Source organism: Phyllostomus hastatus, unplaced genomic scaffold, assembly GCF_019186645.2.
Source record: "Phyllostomus hastatus isolate PE091 unplaced genomic scaffold, TTU_PhHast_1.1 phas_scaffold_78, whole genome shotgun sequence".
Classification (NCBI taxonomy): domain Eukaryota; kingdom Metazoa; phylum Chordata; class Mammalia; order Chiroptera; family Phyllostomidae; genus Phyllostomus; species Phyllostomus hastatus.
Window position 1 is genome coordinate 77,395,236 of NW_025334041.1, and position 22,676 is coordinate 77,417,911.

General features: G+C 37.3%; 1 protein-coding gene across 4 annotated transcripts in view; it reads right to left on the reverse strand.

Annotated features, from left to right (window-relative positions):
• CTNNA2 (catenin alpha 2) overlaps positions 1-22,676 on the reverse strand; it is a 1,104,880-nt gene that overhangs the window by 236,163 nt on the left and 846,041 nt on the right. For all 4 annotated transcript variants that reach the window (XM_045827749.1, XM_045827747.1, XM_045827750.1 and 1 more), the window contains exon 9: positions 7,880-8,032. In XM_045827749.1, coding sequence (XP_045683705.1) covers positions 7,880-8,032 — 153 coding nt within the window. The remainder of the gene's footprint in view (positions 1-7,879; positions 8,033-22,676) is intronic.

Consider the following 22,676-nt stretch of genomic DNA (forward strand, 5'->3'; position numbering starts at 1 on the left):
TGCAACTGAAATTCAAGAAAAGATTTGTGCAATGTGTGGAGAAGGTGCTGAGAGTGATCAAACATGTCAAAAGCGGTTTGAAAAGTTTTGTGCTGGAGATTTCTTGCTGGGCAATGCTCCGTAGTTGCGTAGATCAGTTGAAGTTGATAGCAATCAAATCGAGATATTGAGAACAACCCATGTTCTACCACATGGGAGATAGCCAATATACTCAAATCTCCAAATTAACAAAGTTATTGATGAAAATGAACAATGTGTCTTTTATCTTGTGGAAAAAACAAAACGGACTTTTTGGCTAATCCTACATATCCAAAGAAACCTGAAACACTAACTCAAAAGGATATATGAACCCTATTTTCACTGCAGCATTGATTATAATAGGCAAGATTTGGAAGCAGCACAAGTACCCATTAGTAGATGAGTGGATAAAAAAGCTGTGGTACATTTATGCAATGGAATACTACTCAGCCCTAAAAAAGAAGGAAATCCTACCCCTGCAACAGCATGGATGAACCTGGAGAGCATTACGCAAATGAAATAAGCCAGTCAGAGAAACGCAAACACCATATGATCTCACTTATTTGTGGAATCTAATTAACAAAATAAACTAACAAAATAAAAACAGACTAATAAATAGAGAACAGACTGAAAGCTATCAAAGGGAAGGAGGTTTGTGGGGTTGGATGATAAAGAGGAAGAGGCTAAACAAAAAAAAGACACAGTGAACAGTGTGGTGAATATCAGGAAGAAAGGGCATGGGAGGAGTTAGAAGAGAGTAAAGGGGGTAAATGGTGATAGAAGGAGATTTGACTTGGGGTGGTGAGCACATGATACAATATACAGATGGTGTGTTATAGAATTGTACAACCTGAACCCTATACAATTTTATTAACCAATGTCACCCCAATTAATTCAATAAAAAGGAAATCAATAAATGAACTACGCAAAATTTTTTAAAAATACATAAAATAAAAGTAAAATGTGAAACCTTGACCTGAGAACAATAGGAAGTCTCTGAATGGGCTCAGGCAGAAAAAATTGCATGATCTAATTTGCATTTTCAGCAGTTCACTCTGGCTGTTCTGTGCAGAGGGAGTGAAGGAAGACCAGGCAGATGAGAAGCCTGTTGGGAGGACAACGCAGTTGCCAGAAAAAGAGTCTGTACCGGGCTCTAGCGTGGGTTTGGTGAAGATGGGGGAGAAGAGGAGGCAGGCTGACCGAGCAGTAAAGCAATGGAAGGCATAAAATGAATCAAGAACCTCTGAAAACAGCTGTATTAATTTTGCATCTCATTTTAAAGAGTAGCTTTTAGGGAGGAGGGGGTGGGGAAAATGGAGACAACTGTACTTGAAAAACAATTTAAAAACATTATTACTGCTAAAAAAAGAATAGCTTTTATTTTCTTTGCTGCAATGCATATTTTTCCCCCAATTTACATCCACTCTACCCCACCCAGACCACATTACTTTGGTGCTGAGTTGCCATAATTTGCATTCTATCTCTCCAAAAGGCATGGGGATGAGGTACCACAGGTGTCCTCTGGTCAGCTCAGCGCACTGTCACAGTGAGTCCTGCCCTGAAGCCCTTTGCTCACCCTCAGAAGGCATGAGTTAGCTAGATTTTGAAGAGGAGGAAAATTTACTAAATTTTCTAAAATTCAGTACTACTGGTGATGCTTCCTATAGTAGCCAATATTACATATTACAAAGCACTGTATTTTACCTGTTAAATTCTCTTAATCAACAAACCTTCATGCAAATTAACCTAGTCTTTACTAAATGTTATGAGCACTGTGGGTGTGGGGGGACCCTCAACAATTCACTTGTGAAGGCAATTTTTTTAAATCCAATTATTTTTCCCTGTTTGTATTTTACTAATATTTTGTTAGCGCTAAAACTGTCCACATTGAGGATTTCTTGAGGACCACAGCATAGTGTCAAAGGCTGAGAAAACTTCCATTCACTTTACCACATCAACCTCTGTGAACAGCAAATATCAAACAGGGTGGGGGAGAGTGGCATATAGATACAAGAAAAAATAAAAATAGATGGAAAGCAATATACTGTAATAATCTCAACAATCAAGAAATGTTGAAGAACTAATACCATCATCATTGATTGATAGATTGATCATTTCATCCCTTCAGACATTCTCTATTCAGAAATTTTGACATAATTTTTGCATAATTTATATTAATGGCAACTTAGACATCAATCAGAAGTTCTCCAACAGGGATCAAATGTGCTCTAGAAGGATTGTGAAGTTATGTTTTGTGGGAGGGATTGCAGAAAGTGGACAGAGCATAGAGATGATTATTTCATTTCATTCGGAAGTGTTTTTATTGATTTATATTATTTATTTGAAGTATGGAAGCTCCATATTTCAACTAAATAAGGAGATCTGTGCCTAAAAATATTAACAAAACCAAAAACACCCCACAAACATTAAAACGTCTCCCAGGAATTTCCACTTCCAGCCATGGAGTAGCCAATACGACACAATTTCTTGCTGAAAACTAGAAATGCAAAATAAAAATAATTTGCTTAAAAGCATGGGACAGTGATCAAAGAAGTTGAAACTTATTCTAGATCCAAGAAAAAGATACTTATTGAGGAGAGCCCAACTTTCTGTACTTCACTTTTCCTCCCAGGGATTTGGTCATTTTTAGTGTTGAAACAGAAACTGAGATACCAGATAAAAGGTAGCTGGTGAGATGAAGATAATTCTTTAAAGTTTGCAGCAACCTCATAAGGTGAGGGAGGCAAAAACTGAATGAAGTCCAAGGCAGTCAAGGAAACACAGACATAAGGCTAGATTCCCGCAGAGAAGGCAAATTCAAAGACTGGCACTTCACCACCAGTTTTTTCCCAAGATTTTTGTCTATTAAGTTACATATAGCAATGGTCAAAAAGCAAATAGAAAGGATAAAAAAACAAAGTTGACAGCTATCTCATGAGGTTGGACAAAGAAAAATTGGAGTAAATGCTTCACAAGTGAGATGGGAATCTTAATAACACAACTGTTCCTGCGTTTGCACCCCTGAAGACTACTATTCCTTAGGACTGGGATAAAGGAGAGGCAGGCTATACCTTGGTAAGACTATAACACAGCCTCCAGTCACTTCAACCCTTCCTTGATGGGTTGAGGTCTGCCTCTCTGCTGCTCTTCAGAGGACAGGATGCATTCTCTCTGGAGGAAGAAAATATTATCTAGGCAGCAATGGTCTTAACGTTTGTGTCCCCCCAAAATTTATATGGTGAAATCCTAATACCTAATATGATGGCACTAGGAGGTGAGACAGACCTCCTATGAACAGGATCAATGCTTTTATGAGAGGGACACAACAGAAATCCCTCCACCCTTCTACTCTGTGGGGACACAGCAATGAAGGCACTTGCTGTGAATTAAGGAAAAAGGCTCTCACCAGAATACATCCATTCTGGAGTCTTGATCTTGGACTTCCCAGACTACAGAACTGTGAAAAACAAATTTATTTTGCTTATAAACCACCCAGTCTGTAGTATTTTGCTATAGCAGCCCAAGTAGACTAAGAAACACACCCCCTATATTTTTCTTTGAAAAATTATAGAGGCCAAATATTTGTATTTGCCAAATACAAATATTTGTCATTAGATCAAATATTACCTAGCGTATAAAAATAATTAAGATAAAAATCAAATAATAAAAGCAGACACCATAAGAAAGTCTGCCTCCATTTTGGAAGCCTCATGGAGCTCCATAACAGCTTATTGAAACAAGTTCAAATTCTATTAAATGAAATATAGTGTGTTACAGTCATCAGGAGTGAATTGTAATGAACAGTTGTACTTTGTTTTGAATGTTTGACTGCTGACAACTTTGGAATCCCACCCTCCCCCACAACCCTTTCATCTTGCTCCACAACTGGGCAAGCTAATTGATCATTTCACCTGTTGTGGGGTGGGCATGCACTTAACAGTTCAAACCATTCAAACCCCAGCCCCCTACATGGAAATCTTGACCCTAGCCCCATCCCCTAACATGATAAAAACCCAAACCACTTATTCTTCTCTTCGCTTGAAGCCACTGTGGACTGGCTTGGGTCTTGCTCTGCTCTCCCCAGAAAGTGCCCTTATGCGAGTAATAAACCTGTTCATATCCCCTATAACTACTATTGCATCATCAGTCTCAAAACCCAACCAACTGGGGGGATGGGGGGGTGGTTTGCCTTCTGTTGGGAAATTACAAAACAGAAACAAAATTGACCCAAATACTGGAGTCTTGGACTTAAATTTTTAAAATATCTATAATTAATATATATTTAAAGGAATGGCCTGATAATGATTTTTACTACCAAACTGAAATCAATGTTTAACCATTTGATTTAAACTAGAAATTCTTTTAAAAAATGAACTCAATAGATCAGTTTCAAGTAAACTGTACACAGATGGAGACAGGAGGAGTGGGCTAGAAATTAGGCCAGTAGAAAATAACTAGACATAAGCATAGCTAAGGGAGAAATTTATAGCCTTAAATGCATATATTACTAAAATTTTCAAGAGGCTAAAAATCAATGATGTGATTATTCATTTCAAAAAGTTAGAAAAAGAACAGTGAGCTATGCCAGAAGAAAGCACAAAAAAGAAATACAAAGATAAGACTATAAATAAAACAGACAACAAAGAAAATCTACAAAGTTGAAAGCTATATTTCAGAAAAAAATATTAAATTGATAAACCTTTTGCAAAACTAATCAAGAAAAATGAAGATGCCAACTACCAATAGGAGAAATGGGGAAAAAACAGTAATGCAGACTCTTTCACATTAAAAAAATTAAGAAAAGATGCATAGTTTTATATTAAAAAATTAAAAAATTAAATTAAAATAACAAATCCCTAGAGTACAAACTACTAAAACTAACTCCTCCTGTAATAGAAAATATAAATAATCATGTTTAGTAAAAATAAAATGTGCAACTTTTAAACCTGGGTATAAAGGGATACCCAGGTTCAGATTACTATATCAGTGAATTTCTCTAAATATTTATAAAATAAATAATGCCAGTCTTACAAATTCATTCAATGGAAAACAATAGAAAGCAGGAATAATTTCTTCCTCATTTTTTGAAGGAAAGTGTAATTTTGACATCAATATCTCTAAAGGAGAATAAAAGACACAAAAATCATAGTTGACTCAAATGTCCAGACAACACATTTGATAAAACTCTATATTATTTTTTATTTAAAATAAACTCTTAGCAAAGGGGTAACAGAAGAGAACTAAAATAATCTATTAAAAGTATCTGTAAGAAATGTAAAACAAACAATATAATTAATGGTATAATGAGTAAATCTCACTGAGAACTATAAATTACAAAAATATCTAAAACCACAATATTGTACTGAAGGTCTGGGGTAATAATGTGATAAAAAAAAAAAAACAAGATATAAGGATTGGAAAAGAAGAAATACAACTGTAGTAATTCACAGACAACATGATTGTGTACATAAAAAGGCCAAAAGGGTACAGACTTTTGGAACTTGTAGGTCAGTTTACCAAGGTCAATGAATATAAGATCAATATGTCAATAAAGTTTTTCATATTACAGACACAGATACTTAGTCCCAGAAAGGTGCCCAAGTCCAAGGAGACACTTTCAAAATTAGGAAAAAGGGTGACTCTTGCCCAGTGTTTCAAGTTTTTTTTTTTTAATGTATGTATCAGCAATGAGGCACTTGTTTGAAGGCTATAAGCTACAGAAATTATTTTGATTCTAGTTCCTCTCTAATCAGAGGCTAGTCCCTACATCTACCTGGTTATTAAGACATTGTAAAATGTAGCTGACTGCAGTGACTCCCCCGACCTGGCCCATAAAGGGAATAACTAAGGGAGGTAGAGCAGCAATTTTTTGGAATGTGCAGCTCTGATGGGCTCAAGCTTTCTTTCTGTTCCTGCTACTAGCTAAAGATCAAGGATCACTCATAGTGGTTAAATTTCCCTACAATGAAACCTATGAATGGAACAAGGCAACATGGTGAAGGACTTCAGTGTTTATCACAGGAGAAGAGAGAATGAGTAGGCAAGAGGACTACCTGGCCCTGACCTCACACTGATACAAACGTCAAGTGTAAACTCTAAGTACTTTCTGTAAATGAGACTACAAACAGAACTACAGAAAGACAGGACTGAAAGTAAAAGATATTTATAATACGACTTTAAACTCATGCCTTTCTTTATCCATAATACAAAATTAATTAGTGCTTTCTATCATTTCTGCAACTGTCCCATGAATACTGTGAATATACAAATGGGATACTATCTATATGTTACCACTATTATTTTATCACATATGACTATCAAAAACTTCTGTAGAGCCTGCATTCAGCATTATTTCTTTTCCTCCTCTCCCTCCACCTATTTCCCCTTCTTTACCTTCTCTTTCTCAAGACAGGGTAGTGTCCATGGCTTCCAAGGATAACCCTGGGCAAACTCTGGATTCCTCAAAGGCCATGTGAACTCTCAAAAAATGTGGGTGGAATATGAGGGGTAACAGAGTTGCTTGCCTCATAGGTGGGGACAGAGCTGGAGAGACTGCTTTGGTATTAGAACCATGACCTTACTTTTATCTCTAGGCTGGTGTCACACAAAGGCACTAGAATTGTAGAAAGTTCAGGGGTTCCATTACTTTGGACTAGGCTTCTGCACAGTCAACTTGCTGACCTCTGTCATAGGTGAAGACACAGCCTGTGTCCTAGAGGACCCAGGCCTCCCTCTGGGCATGATGCAGAATGTCCTGCTGTTGGATGTCATTAGCCCCAGAGGCAATGGCAGTGTTAGAATAACCAAAATAAGCAGGTACATAGGGCACAATTAAATGAGAACACAACCTACTACTCATTCCAAGAAAAATGGAGAGAATTTCACATTGAATGAACTTATTCAGAATTTAATTTTGCCATCCTAGGTGGGAAATTTTTTTACTTTTAGATTGCATTTAACTCATCTGTCATTCTGAGTAATTTATTTTGTTTTGAGTCAAGGGGGGGATATACCAGAGTTCTACTGTTGTTGCCATTGTTGCCATGATGGTGGTAGCAGCCATGGTGGTGGGTAAGTGCTCAGAGCCTGCTGAAGTTCTGACCCGCCCTTGACCACCATTTCCTATGTTTGTCAGGATCCTCACCCTCCTGCAATCTTTTCTCCAGCACACACATTTCCCATTTAACATCTCTCATTTGCTGTGTCAATACACATCACTAAATGCAACCTTTGCAAGCTGTTGGTTTCCAGCTCCTAGATTTGGGCAGCATGCTTATTATATCATTTTTATTTTGTTTCTGTTGGAGGAAAAAAAAAACTGTTTTCAATATTACACAGCACAACTTCACATTTATAATACAACTCCCACAGATTTTTCTAACACATATAATATACTTCTGACCCTGAATTTAACTCCTTCAGCAGGAGTCTAAACATCTCCTTGGGGGAAGGGGAATTTTTTTCTCAAGTTTATAATGTGGACAGCTAATCTAGGGTAAGTAGGTCGAGTGGAGAAAGGGATGAGGAGGAGGAAAAGGGAATGGTTTAAACCTCCAGATGGCAGTTCCTACCCCTCAGATTCAGGACTTTGGAATATTCCTTCCCCTTCTGTCTCAGCCTCTGTCTATTGTTCAGTAAAATTAACAGACATGTTCCAGATCATATTTAGTGTGTGGGATACAGAGAGGAGAGGATGCTGATAACCTGTTTTGTTTGAAAGGGATAGAGTCATCAGAAAGGAAAGGAAAAGGAAGGCAGGTTCCAAGACTGTTTCTCCAGGAAAACCATAGAAGGGCTGCCAGTTGGAGAGATTAAGCCTGTGGATAAACTCTAGTTCTCAGTCAGGCCTCTCCTGACTTACCTCTACAAGCTTGTTGGCATGTTCACGAAAAACCTGGGCATATTCTTTCACTTCCTTTTCATTTCCACTCTTTGCAGCTTCAATGAGAACTAGCAAAGGGACGTTTGTTTCCAAGAAGGAATCAGATATGTGATCCATCACAGCTTTCCGAAGCTACAGGAAAAACAAAACCACACACAATTAAGAATTGTCCATTTATTAGTCTGTTGATATTACTCACTTGACAGAATACATTGAACTACCATCCAATAATACAGTTTTTCTTCTCTATGCCTAGATTTCATTATCCATTAAAACAATGTGTCAATTCTGTTTTCTAAAAAACTATTTTAATTATAGTTGATGTACAATATTACATTAGTTTTAAGTGTAAAACATAGTGATTAGACATTTATATACCTTTTGAAGTGATCACCACAATAAGTCTAGTACCCAAGCACAGTGATGACAATATTATTTACATTATCTATGCCATGCATTACATCCCTATGACTAATTTTATAACTGGCAGTTTGTACTCTTAAGCCTCTTTATCTTTTTCACCCATCCCCTTTCCCTCACTCTTAATTTTCCCAGTGCTTAGCACATCAAAGGAAAACAGAGATGACTGATGGATGATTCTGAATTAACTGTATTATAAGTCAATTTAAAACTTATATGTATTACCTGTAGTTCAACACATTATAGGCCCTCTCATCCTTTATTGGCCCAAATGTCCCCAGGAAATTTTAAATTGTGGTAAAGTTCAAGGACTTGGGATCTTTAGAAAAATGAGAAAGCTAGGCATCAAAAAGCAAGTGGGGAGAACTTTGGATGAAGAGTTGGGCTTTGAATCCACCCTAGAGCTTTACCACTGTGTAGTCTTCTGTTCTTTCTAGATACACTGTTTGTGTTTGATGGAGGCAGAAACACAAAACATATAACAAGCTCAAAATGTTTCTGCCTGGGTGCTATGATGATATAGTTGCTGTGCTCCAGAAAGTAGTATTTACAATTATTTTTCAAGGTAAGTAAGAATAAAGAACCCAAATTTCTAACAATGCATAATTACAGATTATCCCCTTATTGTTAAGACTGGAAGCAGGGCAGCTGAATGAAAATGAAGTGAAACTGTATTTGAAAAATCACCTCAATACTGCTTTGTTCATAATTGTCCAAATGTACACAGGAAGAAAACACCCAAATGTAAATAAGCACAGGAGAAGATGATTATTGATGTGTGTGCCTCCCCAACAGATATACTCATGCAGTATTCAGGCAAATCTTTTGATGAGGTGATACATACACATTTTTTTTGATAAAAATAAGGACTCTGAATACATTTCAGTTCCTTTTTGCACTAATTAGCATAACATATGTATATGTGTATATATAATTTAGTTTGGTTTACCTCTCAGTTGGGTTTGACATTTCACCATATAAAATAAAATAAAGTTTATGGGAAGTTAACATTAATTAGCTACTCATTTAGCAACGTGTGCTAAATTACTGCATAGGAACAATGTTGATTATGGGTGAGTTCATGTTTTCCAGTTATATACAACATGCCAGATATTCAACTAAGCTTTTTACATATTATAGCATTTAGTGCTCACGTCAACACTATGAGATACAGACTATCCTACACCAGATTTGCAAATGAACAGGATGAGACTTAGAAAAGCTAAATGAGCTGCCAGCACTCATGAAGTAGCATCACAGAGCCCATGGTAAGAAGGTCTGAAGGAGTCAGTGCAGGGACCACTGAAACTGACCTGCCATGGCTTTCTTGCATGCAGAGCTCCACATAAAGGAGGAACTATTGGGAGTGTAATCAAAATCAAAATTGATGGGGACAATATCGATAAAAGAAAGAAAAGGTCCAGATAAAGTGAGGGAGATGAGCAGAGACAGGCTATCTTATCAATCAAGTAACCATATTTTTTAACATCTCACAAAAATAACAGAAGTCAGAACCCTGTAAAGCTAGAAGTGGTAACTGCATTAAGCTTCTTTCTAAACCTTCAGGAAGAATGATTTCACATAAAAATGAACTTAAAATTGTCAAGGTCAAGCTCACATGAAGTTACTATAATAAAAATGAGAATAAGAAATATAATATCATCGCAATACACAATGAAAGCATGCCAGAAGCATATGCCTGTAAAACAGATTAAAACTGCAATCTATTTGAAGTAAATTAAAATACACTAAGAAAATGATGTAAAATGTGAGAGAACAACATAAATTAGGAAAAAAGATAGTAGAATGAGGTTATGAAAGTCAAGAAAAAATTATGAATATAAGAAAAATCATTTGAAAAAAAGACTAAACATGAATAAGCACAAGAGAAAATGCCTTAAGAGAAAAAAAGGGAAAAGAAAAAAATTAACATATAAAAAAATTTTTTAAAGGGATAAAAAAGGATTTGAGAAAAGATGACACATATTAAAGATAGACAAAGAAAATTCAATATATGGCTACCAGAGGTCCCCCAAAAAGAAAATCAAAGGAAAAATCTGAATAATAAAAAGCATAACTCATGAATGTACTCCTAAAAATATAATACATAAATATATAAATTTTATATTGTATATATTACACATTGTATTATGTAAATATAACATATGCATACACACACACTACATTTTGGGAAAAAAAATATGTAACTGAGAAGACTGACCTACAAAAAAACCAACATCACTGGACTGTAAAGAAAAGGTGGGGAAGCCATGGCTGGCGTAGCTCAGTTGATTCAGCGCGGGTTGCAAACCAAAGTGTCACAGGTTCGATCCCCAGTCAGGGTACATGCCTGGGTTGCAGGCCATGACCCCCAGCAACCGCACATTGATGTTTCTCTCTCTCTCTCTCTCTATCTCCCTCCCTTCCCTCTCTAAAAATAAATAAATAAAATCTTAATAAAAAAAGAAAAGGTTGGGCGGGGGGTGTCGTTAATTTAGCCAAATACAGCACATGTCTTGGAAGAAAAGAATCTGATGATCATCAGACTTTTCAACAACAAAACTTAAAGCCATAAGACAATGAAGTACTCTGTTTAAGATGTTCAAGGAAAGAAAATGTGAGATAAAAATTTTATAACCAGCAAAACTGACTTTTCAGGACATATGACACAGACAAAATTTTATAAACATGCAAAAACTCAGAAAATATTATTCCCAAAAATCTTTCTTGGGGCATCTGTTAGAGAATGAGCTTTAACAACCAAAATAACTAGAAAAACATCAACACAAGAACTGGCAGTGAGCATTAGATGTATACTTACTTATAAAATTAAGAAAATGTTTAAATGAGAAGAAGTATAATATGAATTGATTGTATGAGCTGGCAATGAAGACATAGTACAAAAATGTAAAAGTTATACAAGAAAAGAAATGAGATATGCAAAAAGACTTTAACTTTTTAATGTAATTTTCATCATAGTGGTAATGTGAATATTGTCATTCTAAAACTAAAGGTAAAATAAAACATATGATTAGTTATGAGGGCTTTTTTTCTCATCTCCTTTGTTCCTGCTAATCTAAAGTGTTGGAGTGGAAAGAAGAAGATGAAAATTAAGGAAAATCCTATTACACTAAATCTAAAGTAGAAATACTAATATGAATACACATTTTAAATTGAAAACACTCATATAATTTTTCAGTGCATCCAAACAAAAGACCTAAAAACAATGGTTAGTCCAGTAGCAATGAACACCTTGAAATACAATTTCCACTAAAACACCAGGGATTCTTAGAGAAAGGGCTGGTTCCAGCTCCTTTAAAGCTAGAAATATGTAAATAAGCCTGAAATATCTCATTATACCAAATAGTAAAAGAGCCATCAAAGACTGCTGAGGTCATGTAAAAATAACTCAGGAGGTTTCCACTTGGCCAAAGAGCAGACAATTTAAACTTTACAAAGGATAGACATTCCAGTGGATTGAAACCCATTAAATAAGTTTAAATTCATGAATTTATAATGACTAAAGAAAAAATTAATAAATTGGTCACCTTCAAAAGATAACAAAGAATGAATTTATCTTGAAAAAAATTCAAGCACATGTGTTGTACTTCTTATGTGAACTAAAAGTCTTTATAATGAGGAAAATGTCTGTTAATAAATTACTCCACTTAATAAGTAAAAGCCAAATGATAGAATATCACCATTTTGCAAACTTTAAGAAATTTCAAAATTTAAGCAATAAACATCAGTGGTTGAAAACACCACAAAAAAAGAGACAAGACACTAAGTGCCTTGTGGTGAAACAGCATATTCCCAATTATAGTGTTGCCAAAGGAATATCTGATCCCTTTGGGGATTTTGCAGAAATCCAGTGGACAGAATAACACCTGAAACTGTAATACATACATCTAACCAGCAAAATGCAACTATGGAAAACTTACAGTACAAACCAATCAAGTTCTGTAATGGACAGATCATAAGCAAAACAAAAGAGATGGAAGAGAATGTGATAGATTGAGACTAAAAGACATATCCCATAAGAAAAACAAAAGATGTATCCCAAAATGTTGTCAAAACTAAATTATATCATCTGAAAGTGCACATTAGCATGGTAAAATCATAAAGAAAAATTAGGAAGTGAATGCCCTAAATGTTAGGATACTGGTTAATTTTGGAGGTAGGCAAGAGGCATCCAGAGGCATTTCTAGGGAGGTGACACAATTCTATTTCTTGACTTGGGTAGTAATTACAAGAGTGTTTGCATAATAATAATTTAATAAATTATATATTTATTATGTGTGGATTACTACATCTGTTTTTATGTTATAATGAAATGTTCAAAAATATTTGATGTTCTTTTCTGTTTCTACCTATTTAGAATACAAACATGACACATAGGAGACTTGGGAAGAAGCCATGAGTTGAAGACAGCAGAACCCACCCACCACTTCTAATAACCTGGCCCCTTGAACACATGGAGGTGAGTTTTCCAGCTTCTGGCCACTGGTCCAATATTGTTACATGATTAAGACTGCAATTCTAATGTGCACATTTGCCTTTGTACATTTAAAGCTGATAAGTTGCAGTAGCTGGTCTGCCCTAACTTAACTAGAACATGTTGCAACAGATCTCCTTTTCTGTTGATCTTTCCTGTCCACTTCTGTCTTCTTTTAGACTGCCATTCCTTCCCTAGGTCCTTCCTACCACAAGGGTGGGCCACAGACCAGCATCGCTGCATTTTTCTGGAGATTGTAAAGAATGCAAACTGCAGGCCCCAGCCCAGATCTGCATTTTACTAAGCCCAGGTGATTCCTCCACACAGCAGTTGAGCAATACGTCTATAGACCTATTGCATCAGTTAAGATCTTAGTTGTAAGCATGAGAACCTAACTCTGTCAGGTCTAAACAGAAAAACTGCTCTATTAATTCCAAGATGGGATGAAACTTAGAAATGCTAGGACATCCTGAGTCTTTGTGTCATTAGCTTTTGACTCAGTGTCTCAGGCAAATGCACCTAATTATTATGTAGGTGAAAGGCAGACACAAATTCTGGATCATGTGCTACCACCTTGTTGCAAGGGTGAAGGAATACAATATTAGGAAGAACAAGTGGTCTAGCCATTTTAGCTTCTTATACCAAAATTCATATAATGAGTAATTTCCCAAACACAGGAAAGATATTCAGATGCTGATTGAAAAACAAAAATAAAAAAAAAAGGCCAATAAAACTAGATCCAGTAGGACAATAATTCAAGTACTCAAGCATGGGTAGAAGGTGGAAAAAGTAGATACATTTAAAGGAAATAATTATAAGTGAAGGGTTGCCTATAAGGAATACAATCAGAAAAGTTGGACGAGGGCAGGAGTAGCAAATATGTTACAACATTGCCTTTCTGTGCCTGCACCAGACATGATTCATCAATCATAGCATTTTAATGATGAGCTCAAATATCATTTGTTTTTTAATTATATTTTATTGATTATGCTATTTCAGTAGTCCCAAGTTTTCCACTTTTGACTCCCTCCACACAGCATCCCCCACTCTCTCAGGCAATCCCCACACCATTGTTCATGCCCATGGGTCTTACATATAAGTTCTTTTTTATTTTTTAATTTATTTTTTATTGTTGTTCAAGTACAGTTGTCTCCATTTTCACCCCACCATGCCCCCTGCCCCAACAACACTATCTCCCACCCTAAAAACCCACCCCCTTTGGCTTTGTCCATGTGTCCTTTATACATGTTCCTTGATGGCCCTTCCCCTATAAGTTCTTTGGCTAATAACCAAAAAATTTCAGAATGCTGTGATTTTTGTGACAATCCTAAAGTAAGTTAATCAAGATGTTGCATTCTTTAGTGTGCAAGTGTGGAGAAAAGTCAGGATGCATCTTTAGGAGGTGCTGGAGCACAGCAGAGCAACCCAACTCTCAGCCACACCATTTCCTATACTGTACTTTATATCCCCATGTCTATTCTGTAACTACCTATCCCCTCAGCTCTTCACCCATTCTTCCATACCCCACTCCTACCTGGCAGCCATCAAAATGCTCTTTATATCCATGATTCTGTCTCTGCTTTTCTTGTTTGTTTAGTTTCTATTAGTTTTCTAGGTTCAGTTGTTGATACATATGTATTTATTGCCATTTTATTGTTCATGGTTTTAATTTCTTTTTGTCAAATGCTATCTATTGATGTTTTCAAATGTGAGAGTGCAAATATTGACAATTGTCTTATCACATTTCTTTTGTTTTGCAACATTTTTTTTATTTTTTTAACTTTTTTTTATTGTTGTTCAAGTACAGTTGTCTCCATTCCCCTCCCCACTCCAGCCATCCCTCTCCTCCCACCACTGATCCCACCCCCTCCTAGGTTTTGTCCATGTGTCCTTTATAAATGTTCTTGAAAACCCTTCCCCTTTGCCCCCAATTATCCCCTCCCACCTCCCCTCTGGTTACTGTCAGTTTTTTCTTTATTTCAATGTCTCTGGTTATATTTTGCTTGCTTGTTTGTTTTGTTGATTAGGTTTCACTTATAGGAGAGAGCATATGATACTTGTCTTTCACTGCCTGGCTTATTTCACTTAGCATAATGCTTTCCAGTTCTGTCCATACTATTGCAAAGGGTAGGAGCTCCTTCTTTCTCTCTGCTGCATAGTATTCTATTGTGTAAATGTACCACAGTTTTTCAATCCACTCATTTACTGATGGGCACTTAGGTTGCTTCCAGCACTTGGCTATTATAAATTGTGCTGCTATGAATATTGGGGTGCATAGGTTCTTTTGGATTGGTGTTTCAGGGTTCTTAGCATGCAATCCCAGAAGGTCAATTGCCAGGTCAAAAGGCAGTTCCATTCTTAGTTTTCTGAGGAAACTCCATACTGTTTTCCATTGTGGTTGCACCAGTCTGCTTTTTCACCAATAGTGCACTAGGTTTCCTTTTCTCCACAACCTTGCCAGCACTTACTGTTTATTGACTTATTAATGATGATGACTCTGACTGGTGCGAAGTGGTATCTCATTGTAGTTTTCTTTTGCATCTCTCTGATGACCAGTGATGCTGAGCATCTTCTCATGTCTCTGGGCCCTCTGTATGTCTTCCTTGAGGAAGTGTCTGTCCAAGTCCCTTGTTCATTTTTTAATTGGATTGTTTGTCTTCCTGGAATGGAGTCATGTGAGTTCTTTATATATTTTGGAGATCAAACCTGATTTCTTCTTTTTCTTAAATAAGTCCTTTTAACATTTCACAAAATAATGGTTTGGTGATGATGAACTCCTTTAGTTTTTTCTTGTTTGGGAAGCTCTTTATCTACCATTTGATTCTAAATTATTTCTTTGATGGGTAGAGCAATCTCAGCTGTAGGTCCCTGATTTTCATGGCTTAATATTTCTTGTCAGTCCCTTCAAGCAGGCAAAGTTTCTTTTGAGAAATCAGATGATAGTCTCATGGGAACTCCTCTGTAGGTAACTATCTGTTTTCTCTTGCAGCTTTTAAGATTTTCTCTTTATCTTTAACCTTTGGCATTTCAGTTATGTGTCTTGGAGTGGATCTCTTTGCATCCATCTGGTTTGGGATTCTCTGTGCTTCTTGGACTTGCATATCCACTTCCTTTCTTTCATTATCTTTTGCAAAAGATTTTCCATTTCTTGATCTTTCTCTTCTTCTGGCACCCCTATGTTGCAACTATTGGATAGCTTGAAGTTATCCCACAGACTGTTTATACTATCCTTTTTTATTATAATTTTTTCTTCTTGTTGCTCTGATTGGTTGTTTTTTGGTTCCTCGTGTTCCAAGTCATTGATTTGATTCTTGGTTTCATCCACATTGCTGCTGTTTTCCTATAAATTGTTCTTTATTTCAATTAGTGTATGCTTTGTTTCTGACTGCATCTTTTTTACACTGTTAATGTTCACACTAAGTTTCTTGGATATCCTCATAACCAGTGTTTTGAACTCTGCATCTGATATGTTGCTTATCTCCATTTTGTTAAGTTCTTTTTCTGAAGTTTTGATCTATTCTTTTATCTGGGCCATGTTTCTTTGTCTCCTCATTTTGGCAGCCTCTCTATGTTTGTTTTTGGGTGCTTTGATTTCCTGTCTTGGTAGTTGTGGTCTAATATAGTAGGTGTCCTGTAGGGTCCAGTGGTATGGCCTCCCCTATCACCCTAAGCTGGGTACTCGATATATGCCATCCATGGGAGCTGAGTACACTCTCATCTTGTAGTTGGGCCTTGTTTGCTGTGGGCAGATTAACTGGAGGGATTTATCCAGGTCAGTCAGCTGCAAGGACTGATTGTGATCCTTGACCACCAACCTCTGCCCTCCAAGGAGGATCAGCTGTCAACGGCAGGGTACTGGTGCTCTGACATAGTCTGTAGCTGTCCAGTGGGTGCACAAGGTCTGGGGTTTCCCAGGTGTTGCAGGTGAAGGTCAGCACCCACCCATGTTCTTCCCAGGGCCACCTTGCATGAGCTATGAAGCAATCTGAGATGGCTGCTACCTGCACTGGGCTTAGAGATTCCCAGGTGAAGCCAAGCTGTGAATCTAGGCTGGCTGCTGCTACTGCCAGGCCTGGGGCCACTTAGCAAGAGGTACAAGGGTTGAAAATTCACTGAGGCCAGCTGTTGCTTATTTGAGAGGATTTAGGAAGTTGTGAAGCATGCATGTGCCAAGATCAGTCATTCATCCAGAAAAGTCATTGTTAACAGCTTGGGTATGCCCATAAATTGGGTGGGACAGAGTCTCAGGTGATCTCCAGGGTGGGACAAACAGTGTTAGCCAGATTGATGGAATCTCAAATATGGCCACCCGCCTGCCAGCTCTGTGGCTCTGTGGGGAGAGGGTTCAGAAAAGGAATAATGGCTTCTTCCCATCTTTCTGTCTGGAAGAAACTTGTCCTCCAACTCTTGCAATGCCAGACACTTTCATTCCTCTCTGTATGCCACTGATACCTTTCAAGCTGCTATCCCAGTGCTGGAGCTCAAAGGGAGTGAGTCCAAGTAAGTCCATGTGTGGGTTCCTTAAGAGGAACTGCTTAGGATTCCATAAGCTTCTTCTGTTGACTCAATCCCTGCTGGTTTTTGCAGCCAGAAGTGATGGGGACATATCTTCCTGGCACTGGAACCCTGGACCAGGGGGCCTGATATGGGGCAGAAACTCGTCACTCCCCAGATATGCCTCCTGAATTTTTGTCTACCACACTGGGATATGGGACCAGCCCATTCTACCATTTTGGAAAGATGTGGTTTCTTTAATTCTGTAGTTTTCAGACATTGATCCACCTTGATTTCTAATGGTTCTGAGTGATGGTTGTTCCATAGTTCAGTTGTAATTTTGATGTAGTTGTGTATGGAGGTGAGCTGTGTTTACCTATGTCACCATCTCGACTGGAAGTTCATATATTATTTTATAATTCTCAGCACAGTGCCCCAGGTACCTACTACTAATCAATCCTATTTCTCCTACATGATAAAAGATTTCTTTCTCTGCTGAAACTTCCCTGAAATTTAAGTCTCTTTGTACCAGTTTTTACACAAAATTGGCTCCATGTGTGTAAGCACTCCAGTGCCATCTTGACTTCCAGAAATGTAAGTTAACACTGAAGCCTAGGCTGTGTTGATGATATTTAACAAATGTCTGACCATTTAACGTCTGTCTTGTCATTTAGACAGATGTTCAGAGAAACCTGTTAAGAATAACAATAGTGACTTCTTCATGACAAGGATGTTAAATAATATCAGCCAAGGTGAAATTTAGGATAGAGGGTGACTTTAAATGGGCTCAAAACTTTGAACCCCCAAATCTTTCCAAGGATGTGGCTTCTCCAGGCTCTTCATGATTACAGAGATATTTTACCATATTTCCTTAAGCTTTGAGGTGTAATTATTTAAAATAACAAAACAAATTAAAGCAACAAAGTTAGTTTCTTGGCCAGAAATCATCCAGCCTTGGAGGCTTGACAAGAATTGAGCCTCATTAAGTCTTACAAATTTTGGCCAGGCTGAAGGTCAATTAAGGTATGCAGCCAGTGCAGTAATCCACCCAATGCCATTTTAATAAGCTAAGGTGCCGTCATGTACACAGTCCACTGCTAATGACAACACAGTTCATTGTTTGGGCAGATGGCAGGGGAAGCAGGAGGATATGCATGAAGCTTGTGGAAGAGCACTTTTAATCACTCTTTTTGCTTTATTTTGTTATTTGCTCATTCTATTCATTATCCTGATGGCACTGACTATCTTGAATGAAGCAAAATCATTTTAATTGAGATAATAGCTTCTTTCCCTAATGGAAGCAATTACTCCTAAAAACAACAAAAAAGAATAATTCATAAGGTGTCATGGCTTTCTCCATGCCCCCATCTTAAATTTAGGCTCCCCACCCCCCACCTTAAATTCAGGTTCTACTAGGTCAGTTAAAAACAGAGCTGCAATCAGTAACACCTATGCACTTAACCCCAGTAACTAACACATCATAGTTTAGCGAAACAGTCCTTGACCTCTAAATTTTTCCTCTAGGAGTGCTGACAGTCAGGATAAAAATGAGATACATGTTTTGCTGATGGATAAGAAGCACTGAGGCAAACTTAGATAATAGTGGTATGTATATTTATATTTGTCTTTATGACCCCGTCCTTCATCTCTCTTCATATCCATTCCCATTGCTGTGAAACTCTGTAATGCCTACCCCCACAGGATGCACAGGACCGATGGATGTTCATAACCATAATGCATGCAGGGGTATTAAAATCCCATTTACCTTTGGGCTTACTTGGCCTTGTTCTCTGTCATTCCCATGATAAGAACATGCCCAAGTTAGACTATTTGTCCCAGGAAGATGTGGGGGGAAACATGTTGAACAGAACTGAGCCACCTCAGTCATCCCTATCAAGGCCATACTGGGCCTGTCAAGAGCAACTGAGCCCAGACACAGGAGAGATCCTGACCAAGGTGACCACCCCAACTGGTGAGTGAGCAAATGTTATTATTGTATGCCACAGACATGTTACTTATTATGGATATTAATAGATGCACTTATGACAATGGGTAAGTGATAACATATATTTTAGCTAGAATAAGTTTTTGTGGTCACTAAATCATGTTTTTGGAGAGACATTTTGATCAATCAGTGGCTAGTTTTTCATTATTCCAATACATTTTATGGGCCAAGAGCCTTGGATTGACAGTAGTCTATACTATATATTTCATTATACAGCCATGGGCCATGCTTAAAAATATCACAGTGGCAATTTCTTATCTGGTAGATTTAACAAATTTTTAGTTAAAAAATTTTACTGAAGATACAAGTTGTGGGGATTAGGACAGGGAAAGGTTGATTGGGGATCATCCTGAAGAATAGTGACAGTGCTTGGTTCCTTCCCCTGGTTGCATTTTCTGCCTCAGCATATAGAGGAATACCTCAAAGTTCTCTTTTTCCCCCACAATAGGCAAGGACAATTTCTTTCATGGGAAGAGACCATGAAATACTGCCTTAGGATTCAAGGGAGAGCTGGGATTATTGTGGATCCCCAGATGGCTTCCATCCAGTAGGTATAGCAGCTCATTTTCATTCTGGTAAAAAAAAAATATTAGCAGAACATGAAGCCCATAATTGCTGGATGCAATATAAAGAAACCAAGAGAGGTTGGTGGGATGGAGGATGTATGCAGAAGGCAGAAGCTGAGTGTGGCAGTTGGGCAAGAAGGAGAGAGGATGAGAAGGAAGGCAGGAAAGGATTGGGGGAAATTATCAAAATGTTCCATATTAACAAACTTCATTTAATGCTTATTTTGTGTCAGGCACTGTCCTAAACAGTTAGAATAACTCATTTATTTTTCTCAAAAAAGCCAGTTACTATTTTCTCCATTTCATAGGTGATGAAATTGAGGCAGTGGAAGTAAGTCACTTGCCCATATTCACATGGCTAATACATGGCAGTAGCAAGATTAGAATCCAGGTTGTCTGGGCCCAGAGTTCATGCTCTAAAAAATCTATCACAACACAACCTCTCATACATCTATATTATGCCAGCTTGGCATACATTATTGACCAACAGTATGTATGATAGTGGTGTGCAAAATTCCAGGAACATACATGATCCAGCTTCTTGCATAATGAGTGAAATGCACAAAGAATTCTGGAAGCCTCCCTTGACATAATACAGCAAAAATAAAAAAAAAATGTTGAAAGAATGGAAAAACAGACTCAGTGGCAGATAGACACAAGGGAAAGTCAGTGGTCACACTGGAAGTAGAAGTCTTAAATGAATCCTGATGCCAGGAGCCAAAAGTGACCCACTGGCTACTCACTATGAGGAGATTCTGACTTCCTTGGGCTTTCAGATTCTGTTAAAAAATATGAAGGATTCATGGTTGAAAGTATGTGTACTGTGAAAACACATTGATGGGTTATACTTGCTCTTATGTAAGCATCTTATTATAGCTTATTGGTCAAAATGTTTTAAATAGTAAATTGTGGGATTTTTCAAAGAAGGCTCAAGCCAAGAGAAGTGAGACTTATTCCAGAAATGACTGGGATTCATTTTCCATACTTTGCAAATCTAATTACCATACATGTGAAAATCTGTAAGCTAGGTGGTAGCAGAGATAAGCAGGATCTACTTATTAGTGGGATCTGCCTTATTATAGAGAGATTTTTTATTTTAATAGATTTTATTTATTTATTTATTTAGTTAGTTAGTTAGTTACTTTAGAGAGGGGAAGGGAGGGAGAAAGAGAGGGAGAAAAACATCAGTGTGTGGTTGCCTCTCTCATGCCCCCCACTAGGGACCTGGCATGCAATCCAGGCATGTGCCCTGACTGGGAATCAAACCAGCAACCTGTCTTCAGGCCAGTGCTTAATCCACTGAGCCACACCAGCCAGGGTTATAGAGAGATCTTTCAGGGGTGTTCAACCTGCATCCTGTGGGCCACATGCAGCACAGGATGGCTATGAATGAAGCCCAGTACGAAATCTTAAATTTACTTAAAATATTATGAGATTTTGTGTGTGTGTGATTATGTATTGCCATATATTTAATGTGTGGCCCAAGACAACTCTTCTTCCAGTATGGCACAGAGATGCCAAAAGGTTGGACACTCTTGATGGATGAAGGTTAGTACTGTGACAATCTATTATTCTCATTCTTAAAAGTTTTAAGAACAAACCATAGTCATCCAAATATATCTACTTATTACATAAGTACAGGTACATCCAAAAGTGGGAATAAGAGTCCTCAACAGTCAGGACCAGGGACACCTTGAACTTGGTATATTATCCAGAAAGTGCAGGGACTCATAAATACTGCCTTCATTAGCTCATAAGTCCAGTGATTTGTGTCCCTGATGAATAGGGGCACATTTTGTGACCCCCTCCAGTAAACAGGAAATGTAATTTCTCTGTAAACTGACTATTCGAATGTTTTAAATGACCTTGCCTACAAGCTAAAAGGCATAGTTAACACTTTTTACATAAGCTAGAAAATCAAAATTTAGCTATCAATCAACTAGGGCAAAAAGGAGTGACTTGACAAAATCATTCGTTAAGTCTGACAGGAGTCAGGAACACAGGCTTTCTTCCAACTACTTAAACGTATGTGTGACAAGGGAATATTAATTTTGTAAGACAAGACATTTAAAGGTATTAGCTCAGCACTACCAGTCTATTTTACCCAATTAAGGCTATCCATCAATGTAAAACTACATTTTCTTCAGCAAACCAAAAGGAATATAGTTAATGGATCATAACCTATTCTAACAATTCATTTATTTCCTGGGAGGGCAGAGTGATGAAATGATAGAGTTTAACTCACAAAATCAAGGAGAAAAATAAACAGTTTCGAAAGTGATCAAAATGTCTGTGAGGCATCTATGTGGTGAGACATAAGGAGCGTATGATGTATATTGAGACAACTTCAAATAAACATGGCAAAAGTGGTTTGCACAACTCTAGAAATCCACAGCCATTTGATAAATATGAAACAGTTCCCTGAAAAAGACAGTACGAGAAAACAGTTTTCACCGGCCAACTAGAGCCACAGAAGTTTATTTAATCTTAGATGAGACTCTGAAGGCTGCATGTCCAATTTTCATCTTCCCAATGAAAGGGCATCACTATGACTCTTTTTAATAAGTAGATGTCCATTTCTTTTTACATTTAAGTTTTATTAAGGTATAACTGACAAAAATTGTAAGATATTTACAGTGTACATTGCAGTGAATTGATATACATTGTAAAATAATTCCCTCTCATTTAGTTAATTCAACATTCATCACCTCACCTACTTCTTCACCTACTTCTTTTTTATAAGAACATTTAAGTTCCACTCTTTTAGCAAACCTTTATCTCAACATACAGTGTTAT